Below are 11,610 nucleotides of genomic sequence, written 5' to 3' on the forward strand. Positions count from 1 at the left end.
GCAAAATCAACCCTTTGGTTTGGTATTGGGTCTCTCTGCCTCTTATCTTCTTGCTTTTCCAAAGGACTCAACTTTAGGTCTGAAACTTCTCTTCAATCTACAATATCTGTGTTTGATGTTTTGTTTTGCTCTTTATATAACGATCATGGAGAAAGATCTGAGTGATTTTCCTACATGCTTTTGTTCAGCATTTTCTCGGCAATGTCACAATTGGCTATTGTTTTTCTTGGTGTCTCCTTTGTCCTAAACACAATTTGCCAAAGGTACAGTTGTTCTTTCTACTAGATGGTGCCATTATTATTCTATGAACTCTCTCCGAGAAACTTCCTATGACTTGATGTTGTGTTTCAGGAACCAGGTTGAGAAAAAGCGCGAGTTCAAGCTGAAAGAAGATGACATTTTGCACCTTGCAAAATTGATTCTGCCTACTTTGAATCTCACAATTTCAGTTACAAGACAGCTGTTTTCAGGAGAACCATCCATGACCCTCAAAGTAATTCAATCAATCTTAGAAGCTAAAATATTTCTTTCCCTTTCTTTCTAGTTTTCACTTTTTTATTATCATGTGTTAATGTTGACAATGGCTTAATCTTCTCTGTGGTTGTAGGTAGCTCCTTTCCTTTTACTAGGTGCGGAATATGGACACTTTATTACAATCTGGAGGCTGTGTGCCATTGGTGAGGACACCAACAAACCCCATAGAGTCTGCTTTGTTTTTTCTTTTTCATTATAATTTAGTCTTGTTTACATGTCTTGCTGTTATATATTCAAACAGGGTTTTTAATCAGCTTCACTGCTCCAAAGCTTTATTCTTGCTACACTGAAAAGATAAACCAAAGAGGTCCAATTCCACCGACCCCTTATATGAAATTATGTAGGCTTGTATACATTTTTATGCTTAATAGTAGAATGGTTTTGTCATGCAGCTGATCGCTTTACCTTATGGTTGTTGGACATATGGTGTACTTGTACTCACAAGAAGAAACTAGTAGTATCAGCACTTATGGCTTTCTGGAATCTTTCTTCGATAAAAACTCGAATCTACACGGGTAAGTCCCCTACCAGGACCTAAGTGATCAGATTGCTATTTGTTTCAAGAACAACACTTTGCTGCAAATAATAGCTCTTGTTTAAGAAATTTTAACATGAGATGAGAATAGGTACATTCAATTTTATTTTTCACTTAAAAGGGAGGACAAGTGATATAACTTATAACTTATAAGAGGCCATATTATAAGAAATCACCCTTGACCTTGTTATCAAGTGACAAAGTGAATTGAGAGTATCCGAAGGACTTCCTTTTGTGCACCGGCCAGCTTTATTAGTATATGGATATGGCAAGTTTGAGTTGTGATACCTGTTTTTATGACTTTGTTATTTCTTCTTGCAGCTTTTATGTTGCTGGTATTATTTAGATATTTAAAGCAACATGTTGTGCAACAACTAGAAAAGGGAGAAGAACAAGTAGCTGAGGAGGAACAACAGCAGGCAACGGTGGTGGCACCAACGGAGGAAAAGGAACCACCGGCTACTGTGGTGGCAGGAACTGAGGAAATGGAAACAGCGCAGGCACTAGTGGTGGCAAGAACAGAGGAAATGGAACCACGGCAGGCATTAGTGGTTAGTGGGGAAAAAGAGGTGCTGAAACTAGGTGAAAAATAATGGTGTGCTTGCTTATCTACTGCATTAGCTAAACAAAAATAATCAAGCAGCACTTTCTTGATTCCTGACCCTATAGATGCACAAACAGAATTCAAGTTAGTGCACAAGTTGGGGCATATGAAGCAGTATTCTTTTTTCTTTGCTCTCTCCCTCCCTCTCCTCTCGTCTCCCTCTTCTTTTTCAAACACATCTTATTTTCGATGATGTATTATAATAGTGTATCAATTGTATTATAATGATGTATTAATTGTTATAAATAGAATAACTTTTATAACAAAAATGTTTAATTACTCTGTTGGTCCCTATAATTTTGCAAAATTTTTAATTAGGTCTTTATACTTTTTTTTTTTTTAATTGTGTCATTACACCAATTTTTTTTAATTGGTCTCTACACTTTTTTTTTTTATTTGGATCCCTGCACCAATTTTTTTTAGTTGAGTTCCTATACAATTAAGCCAATTACTATCAAGAGGGACCTAATTAAAAAAATTTGGTGTAGAGACCCAATTAAAAGGAAAAAAAGTATAGAGACCTAATTGAAAATTTCGCGAAACTATAGGAATCAACAGAGTAATTAAACTTAACAAAAATGATAGGTGTATTTTTTCATTTACGATATTTACGCGTTTAACTTCAATTTTAGCATATTCTCTACTTTTTTTTTTTTAACTTGATTGGATTAAGTTGTAAAAAATATTTTGCTTTATTTTCTAATTTTCATTCTATAAATATAAAAACTAAACTAAATTAAGTATTGAAAGGACAAATTTTATTTTTAATTTAAAATCATTATTTATGACATATAGTTCCATAAATATTTACATGTCATTTTGTAAGATCCAAAATAAAATTAAAAATAATAATGCTATAAAGACAAAAAAAATAGTCAGAATTTACTTTATTTAGTATTTATTAATTGTTGTAATAATTAATAAATACTAAATACCACAAATTTTAACTATTCTTAGCTAATTCTTTTTTGTTACCAAATATTTTCTAATTAAAAATAGATCTAACATTAGAGATGTTCTAACACATTATCATAATTAAAGAGTTAACCTCTCTATTAATGGTCTCAAATCTCAACTTTCAAAGATGTAACTAAAAATCTAAAACATAATTAAATAGTTAAATACAAATTTAAAACCAAAATAATATAAGAATAATTTGAGATCAAATAAAAATATTAAGAAAGAAACACACTTATCCAATTTTTTATTATTATTATTTGGAGTCTAAGTCCAATCCAAATGATATTACAAGCAAGTGTTGATGATGGACATGATAATCTCATCATCTCATTAACAAGAAAAGGCTTTCCTGAAGAGCAAGCTTTGAGCTCTTCACGCACCAAGCATTCATTACATATGGATAAAAGGAGACAATTTATGGGCTTAAATACCTCTCAATTACTTAGTCTGTTTGAAGTTCACCATGAGCTATTGCTCTTTATATACACTCAAAGAAAGCTTCTAAAATCTTGACCGTTCATATAAATTATATTATATCTTAATAGTAGAGAGAAATAGAATATCACGTTTCGTTTAATACAATAGCATACCGGACTCACTTTTCATAATATATTAACAATTACTACAAAAAAATGTTGAATACTATTAGAATTATCGTCGGTATCTATCCGACGAAATAAATTTCGCGAATAATATATTATCGGCGAATTTTTATGTCCGATGGTAATTTTCGTTGAATTTAGCAATGAAATATAGATAGTAAGAAAATGGAATCTGTTGAACATTACTGTAAAAAATTTTACGACAATAACGTTGACGCCATATCATACGTCTCCGCATCATTATATCGGCGGATTAATTCGACGAAAATTTTTTTTAAAATGTTTTTGTTTCAAAATTGACTGTGTTGTTACTGTCGGTATATTCCGACGGTAGTCCTATTTTTTATGACTTTGTTATTTCTTCTTGCAGCTTTTATGTTGCTGGTATTATTTAGATATTTAAAGCAACATGTTGTGCAACATCTAGAAAAGGGAGAAGCACAAGTAGCTGAGGAGGAACAACAGCAGGCAACGGTGGTGGCACCAACGGAGGAAAAGGAACCACCGGCTACTGTGGTGGCAGGAACTGAGGAAATGGAAACAGCGCAGGCACTAGTGGTGGCAAGAACAGAGGAAATGGAACCACGGCAGGCATTAGTGATTAGTGGGGAAAAAGAGGTGCTGAAACTAGGTGAAAAATAATGGTGTGCTTGCTTATCTACTGCATTAGCTAAACAAAAATAATCAAGCAGCACTTTCTTGATTCCTGACCCTATAGATGCACAAACAGAATTCAAGTTAGTGCACAAGTTGGGGCATGAAGCAGTATTCTTTTTTTGAGTTTTTCTTTGCTCTCTCCCTCCCTCTCCTCTCGTCTCCCTCTTCTTTTTCAAACACATCTTATTTTCGATGATGTATTATAATAGTGTATCAATTGTATTATAATGATGTATCAAAAGAGGCTCTAAAGCAGATGAAAAATGACAGGGTAGTAGGACTTGATAATATCCCGATTGAGGTTTGGAAGGGTCTTGGAGAAAAAGGCGTCAACTGGTTAACCAAGCTTTTTAATGAGATTTTAAGGTCAAAGAAGATGCCTGATGAGTGGAGAAAGAGCATATTGGTACCTATCTACAAGAATAAGGGGGATATACAAAGTTGCGAAAACTATAGAGGAATCAAGCTTATGAGTCATACCATGAAGTTATAGGAAAGGGTGATAGAACGGAGGTTGAGAAAAGAGACACAAGTAACAGAGAACCAATTTGGATTTATGCCAGGTAGATCTACCACTGAAGCGGTATACCTTTTAAGGAGGATGATGGAGAGGTATCGTAGTAATAAAAGGGATCTACATATGGTGTTTATTGATTTGGAAAAAGCGTACGATAGAGTACCAAGGGAGGTCTTATGAAAGGTTTTAGAAAAGAGGAGGGTAAGGATCGCATATATTCGTGCAATTAAAGATATGTATGATGGGGCCACAACTAGTGTGAAGACTCAAGGTGGTGTGACAGAGGAATTTCCTATTGGTATATGATTACACCAGGGATCATCCTTAAGTCCGTACCTTTTCACATTAGTCTTGGAAGTACTCACAGAGCACATCCAAGAGCCTGTGCCATGGTGCATGCTTTTTGCCGATGATATCGTCCTTATGGGAGAGTCAATGGAAGACTTAAATAAGAAGTTGGAGTTATGGAGAGAAGCTTTAGAAGTGTATGGTCTGCGCATAAGCCGTAGCAAGACGGAATATATGGAATGTAAGTTCAGTCTGAGAAGGGATAACCCTAATATAGAGGTGAAGATTGGAGAAAATACCCTACGAAAAGTTAAAAGTTTGAGGTATCTTGGGTGCATCATACAGGATAATGGAGAGATTGAACAGGATGTAAATCATAGGATCCAAGCAGGGTGGTCAAAATGGCGAAGTGCATTTGGTTTTATATGCGACAAAAAAGTGCATTTAAAACTTAAAGGTAAATTCTATCGCACCGCTATAAGACCGGCTATACTTTATGGTACGGAGTGTTGGGCGGCTAAAGGGGAGCACGAACATAAGCTGAGTGTGGCAGAGATGAAGATGTTGAGATGGATGAGTGGTCATACGCGATTGGATAAAATAAGGAATGAAGATATAAGGGAGAGAGTTGGAGTAGCACCCATCGTGGAAAAGATGGTTGAATCGCGTCTTAGGTGGTTTGGACATGTGAGAAGAAGACCGATAGAACATCCAGTCAGGAGGGTGGATGAGACGGAAGATGGACAAGGGGCGAAAGGCAGAGGAAGACCTAAGAAGACCATCCATGAGGTGGTCAAACGAGATCTACATGTAAGTGGTCTCTCTGTAGACATGACACATGACAGAGCACAATGGCGTCATTTGATTCATGTAGCCGACCCCACTTAGTGGGACAAGGCTTTGTTGTTGTTGTTGTTGTTGTTGTTGTTGTTGTTTGAGTCCCTATACAATTAAGCCAATTACTATCAAGAGGGACCTAATTAAAAAAAAAATTGGTATAGGGACCAATTAAAAGGAAAAAAAGTATAGTGACATAATTGAAAATTTTGCGAAACTATAGAAATCAACAGAGTAATTAAACCTAACAAAAATGATAGGTGTATTTTTTTCATTTACAATATTTACGCGTTTAACTTCAATTTTAGCATATTCTCTACTTTTTTTTTTTAACTTGATTGGATTTAATGCATTGTTTTTCTTTTCTTAATATAGTGTTAATTGCATTAACTATAAAATAGTTATTTGATCTACTTTTTTCAATAAATCAGATATATATACTCAATATGACCATAAATAATCTAGTAATACTTAAATCCACCAACAAAGTTTTACATGTTGGTTTACTGTGAAGTAAGAACATATCAAAATCAACTCAAAATGAAGAACAAATTAATAGAGAATCCTAATGCAGAAAGTTATGTAATAAACAATAAATAATTTAAACTTACTGAATAACAATTCAATGCTATCTCTTGATACCTGCAAAATATATACATGAAACAACACGGTATCAATATTTGTATATAAAATTATATGGTTAACGTAATTATAAAATTGTTTATCAAGAGAATAAAATAATACGAATTTTTATGATAATTTTAATATTCTCAAACTATTAATGTACAATAAGAATTCATCTATTAGTTCCTAGAATTTCTAAATTTTTTGAAGTGATAGTAATAAATTTTAATAAATAAATAGATTTAGTAAGACATTTTGTTATTACCTTTTCATTATAGGCTCTCAAAAACTTCTCTATATATCACATTCATCGTGCAGTTATCTTCCAATTGTCCATGATCTTGCAACAGCACTCGCAAACCATCTTTACTCGTTACCCTTGATAACGCAACATACAATTAACCATGGGTGAAAACTGGCATTGGAAGGTAAATTCCAACTTTTGATAGAGTTTGTCCCTGAGACTTATTTATTGTCATTGCAAATGACATGATAATTGTGAATTGTCTTCTTTGAAACCTGACCGGCAATGTTTCATTATTTGGAATTAGATTCAGTCTTGGGATAAGAACAATACTTCCAGCTTTGTTACCAGTTAAAGTCTTGCATTCTATCACATGATTTCCCATTCTTCTAACTTGCATCCTCGTTCCATTGCACAAACCATTAGTTTGGTCTATATTCCGCAGCAACATAACAGGAGCGCCAACTTTCAGAACCAACTTGTGTGGTGGTAGACCTGAACAATTTATTCCATTTAGAATCTCCGGCGAGAAAGCATCGAACTCAAATTCCATATTTTCCTCCCCAGCACACACAGATTCTGAACTTAAGTAGACTCTTTCTTGTCCAGGTAACCCTGTAGTCATCTTGTTGTTGACATCAGTGACACAATCCAAAGTTGATGCAAGAATTGCTCTATCCTTGAAATAATTTTCAATGGATAAATTGGATAACATATCTGGATACACGAAATCAATGAGGTCATCCAAAGCTGTCTCAGAGTTCTTAACCAAAATGTCAGATGGTATATGAACGATCGATTCACCATCTGTTGTATCACCAGCTAAACAATCACCAATTTGGAGTAACCATTCTGCAAAATTTCTAAGTTCTTGTATCTTGTTGTTTTCACCTAGTGACAATCTCATATTTTTTGTAAGCTTCAAAACCTTACAGTTATGCCACAAATATGAAGAATTAATAGAAGACTGAATTATATCTTGCCTTGAGCCTTTGGGAATCACAGGTAAAATTTGTCTAAAATCTCCTCCGAGAACAACTTTACCTCCAAATGGCAAATGAGCATTATACGAATCTGAGCACCTTAAGATGTCTCTGAGGCATTTGTCCAAAGTTTCGTAACAATACTTACTTATCATTGGAGCTTCATCCCATATGATTAATTTGGCCTTGGATATTAACCTTGCAAGAGGACTTCACTGTTTAATGCTACACAAAGAATCTTCATTTATGGTCAAAGGAATTTTAAACCTTGAATGTGTAGTTCTTCCATTAGGCAATAAAAGTGCAGCAATCCCACTCGAAGCAACATTTAAAACTATACCTCCTTTAGACCTAATTGAGCATGATATAGTTGACCATAAGAATGTTTTTCCACAACCACCTTGACCGTATAAGAAGAAAAGTCCACCCATATTACCACTAACAGCACCAATTATTTGATCGTATGCAAATTTCTGCTCATTAATTAGCCTTTCTAAATACCCACCTAGTTCATTCGCAAGAGCATTAATGTCAAAGTTCAACTCTTCCATTATAATTCTGTTTTCTAAGCTGGACACCAAATTTTTTGAAGGATATGGCATTCCACAATATTCTTTCAATGACTTGCCATTTGACTGGAACAAATCCTCAATTTTTTGCAAGTGCAATATCTTTTATTTGGACTTCTGACATAATCAAATCTGTATTTTTTCAATTTAAAATGACACAATTACTTGAAAAATTATTAAATTAGTCTCTGGTAAAAAATGTTTGAAATGCATTGTTGAATGATAAATAACACTCCTTGTTTTTAGTTTAAAAAATGCTTCATTAGTAACATGTCCTTTTAAAAAATATTATTGTGATTAACATGAATATCAAAATCATTATAACATAAAAAAAAAGGCACAAAAACAACCGATGCAAATGCAAGTATTGGAAGTATATGGATTTAGTTACAGTTTCTTAGATTAAATAGATATGGTTTACAACAATGAATCAAAATTTGTATTAAGAGGAGAAAGTAAAGCAAGTACGAAATTAATATATATATAATCCAATTTTTAAGTAATGTTTTGTTATATTTCCTAAATATTATCAGAGAGAAAGAGAAAAAGTTAAAGTAAACACCAATAAACAATTTGCCATATGTATGATAATTTTACTCCCAAAAAAGGCATTTTGTTAAAGAAAATAACTCTTAAAATTTCTTATCCAATATTTTTGTTATAATTATATGATAAATTGAATTCTACTATGGAAAAAAAATATAATAGACTATAGTTACCTTCCATTTATAGTAATCTTCTTTGTTCATATAGTACGTCATCAGAGAGAAAGTTTCAAGTCTTTTGCCAAACAAAATCTGGCCTACTCGTGTTATTTGATGTTAATAAAACAACAAAAAGTCTCCTTAAAAAAGTTGCAGAGTGCCATGTTCCTGCTTCAGAGATTGCATCAATGAATTCTCTGTCATCTTGCAACAGTCTTAGAGCATAGCATGCATCTTTGAAGGAGTCATAAACGACACCATCAACTGTTCTTAGATCACTGAAACTCGTGCATCCCTTTTGAATGTTCAAAAGTAGCCTTAGATAGTAATCTTCCTTATTCATTGGTGGTATATGAGATATCCTTCCTATGGCATAGCCTTGCTTTCTATGAGTCCACATATGATGCTCTCCATTCCAAACAAATTTTGTTGGAAACTCAGAATAAGCCAGATTTTTTGCATCATTATGGGCTTCATTTGCTTTGAACCATCCAATCAACATAGATTGCTTGAAAAAAGAAGTCTCAACAACTGACTGAATTGTATCGGTATCTTTGTAGACAATTGGCATATCATCAGGAAGATGGAATGGCAATCTTATTACTGCTGGTTCCTTCATTTGAATAGGATAACCAAACAATCTCCATGCAGCTTCACATGCTGATATATATCTACAATCATAATAATTACGTATTTCATCTACCTGAGATTCATTGTTTTGATAAAATGCAGCTGTCACCCTGTCATTACCCTTGTGAAGATACTTGAACAGATATTTGATTGCTGAAGTTTGGCAAGTATACTCAACATTGATGTGACATCCAAATTTTAGAAGAAGACCGGGATTGTACGGAACTATGAAGGAATTTTCAACCTCTATATTTTTCTTTGATACAGTTCGCCCATCATCTCTTCTTTGATATCTTGGAAAGCCTGTTTTGTCAATAATTGTCCTATCTCGGAATGTTTTGGGGAAAAACTTTGAGCATTTACCATTGATCATGCATTGGCTCTTACTATTTAAATGACCGCATGGACCATGAACCATATATTTTTCAATAGCAGCATACAATTTTGGATTTTCCCTCTTATCTGGAATCTCTGTCTTAATAACCTTGTCTATGTCATCAACAGTTCGTGGTTTTGATTCCGGATGCATGAATAAAAGAAGATGGGCATGAGGTAGACCTCTCTTCTGAAACTCTATGGTTAGAGAATCTGCAAATTTAAAAATATGATATTACTAATAATTTGGACAAAGTATATAAATATTTATGCGAAATTCTAAAGCATATAAGACTAAGTACATTGCAAATAAGTTAGATAGTGTGATTTAAAAAATAGTTGATTCTAAACTAAACTATATAAACCTAAGCGTGTAGTGCGAATAAGTACGATAAAGTAAATAGGAAAAAAATATGCTAAAATAAAATCATATAAAACTATATAAGTGTACCATACAATGAGCCTGAGGGAATACAAACTATATAAATGCACTGTAATACACTCAAGATAGTACACTATCGAATGATCGTACCATGTATATGCTATATACATAATTGTTTCTTAATAATGATAGTGTACTATACAATGAGTGTACTATAGATAATATAGATAGAGTAAACAAAAACTCGTAGGAAGATTAGTTATACTTACATCCAATAATCTTTCCAAAGAATGTTCCTTTCTTCAATTCCTTAATTAATTTATCAACCTTCAACTTGAATATTCTACATAAGATGTCTGGTCTATCCTTTGCATGGAGTCCTTGGGGTGTTACCTTTCTTTTTATCTCATACGATTCTGGATTACATGTCATAGTGATAAAGTAACTTGGATATCCAGCATATTTACATATTGCAAAAGCATCTTTGCAATTGTTGAACATGTACCTTGGACCACCAGTAAAGCTCTTTGGGAGAATAATTCTTTGTCCAGTGTTAACGGTATTAGTTTCACCACGAACCATACACTCATGCAATTGCTTGAACTTGCCTAGCCTCAAGTTTGGTTGTTTCAATCGTAAGTATAAAAGCCGTTCTGACTCAACCATAGTGTAGGCATCTACTATGAATTGTTACAGTAATCTTCTTGACCGCAAAAGGATCTGAGACTCGTTAGTCCTTCTCTGAAGTTTGTATGCAAAGAAGTCTCTCATGATTATTGTTGATCTTTTCTCAGTTCTTCTGACATTTGGTTGAGAAGAAGTAGCTATATGTAATCTGTAACCATCCTCACCGTATGGAAACAATAAAGGATATTGAAGAGCAAGGTACATTGGATGTACTACTTCCATCCTCTGCAAGATTCTTGATTTTGTCTCAATTATTATATCCCTATTAACTCCGCTCTCGTCAATATCTCCAACTATCAGTGCAGCAACTTCAGATACCGTTGGCAAATTATATGTCCTTGCATCAGTATTTCTTTTGGTTATTAACCATAACTTAACATCAGCAGAGCCATCAATTTGGTATCTATCCCGTGCTGAACGAAATGCCTTTGCTAGGACATTATTTTCATCCATCATGACTTTCAAGGACGAAACAATTTCAGTTTCCATCAATTATGCACTAATGTTTGACCTATTAATAAATAAACAATATATGAGAACTTCAATTCATTTGTTAAGCTTCGAGAAGATCGCATTAGAATTTAACTCCTCATAATATATTACTATAATTAGCGTTTTAGATAAAGTTAGGAAATAGAAGAATTACACGCGTGAGTCGAACAATTACCTAAATGATTCCATGCGGTTTGTAATCTCATTCTCAGTATCATAAATGTATAGCTGAGCAAATTTTGGTTTCTCACTTTCCGGTGGTAGTAAACTGCCAATACGGTGATAATTTTGACCTCCAATGTGAAAGATAGGAGGTGCACCACCTTTATTTATCGAATGGTCAACTCTTCCTACCATAGAAGTGAATGCAAACATTCCGTTGAAAG

General features: G+C 33.8%; 3 protein-coding genes across 3 annotated transcripts in view; 1 reads left to right on the forward strand and 2 right to left on the reverse strand.

Annotated features, from left to right (window-relative positions):
• Positions 1-1,797, forward strand: part of LOC107610500 (reticulon-like protein B17) — a 2,715-nt gene extending 918 nt beyond the window's left edge. The window contains exons 3-9 of the mRNA XM_016312550.2: positions 2-77; positions 189-263; positions 352-493; positions 608-677; positions 776-841; positions 927-1,049; positions 1,391-1,797. Of these exons, the coding sequence (XP_016168036.1) occupies positions 2-77; positions 189-263; positions 352-493; positions 608-677; positions 776-841; positions 927-1,049; positions 1,391-1,662 (824 nt within the window). The 3' untranslated portion in view covers positions 1,663-1,797. The remainder of the gene's footprint in view (position 1; positions 78-188; positions 264-351; positions 494-607; positions 678-775; positions 842-926; positions 1,050-1,390) is intronic.
• Positions 6,431-7,936, reverse strand: LOC107610501. Its single transcript, XM_016312551.1, has 3 exons — positions 7,653-7,936; positions 6,678-7,496; positions 6,431-6,536 (listed from the first exon to the last, which is right to left on the reverse strand). Exons 1-3 carry the CDS (start codon positions 7,934-7,936, stop codon positions 6,431-6,433), a joined length of 1,209 nt encoding a protein of 402 aa, XP_016168037.1.
• LOC107610502 lies at positions 8,729-9,661 on the reverse strand. The gene has a single exon (XM_021108112.1). It carries the CDS (start codon positions 9,659-9,661, stop codon positions 8,729-8,731), a length of 933 nt encoding a protein of 310 aa, XP_020963771.1.

This window comes from Arachis ipaensis, chromosome B08, assembly GCF_000816755.2.
Source record: "Arachis ipaensis cultivar K30076 chromosome B08, Araip1.1, whole genome shotgun sequence".
Classification (NCBI taxonomy): Eukaryota; Viridiplantae; Streptophyta; class Magnoliopsida; order Fabales; family Fabaceae; genus Arachis; species Arachis ipaensis.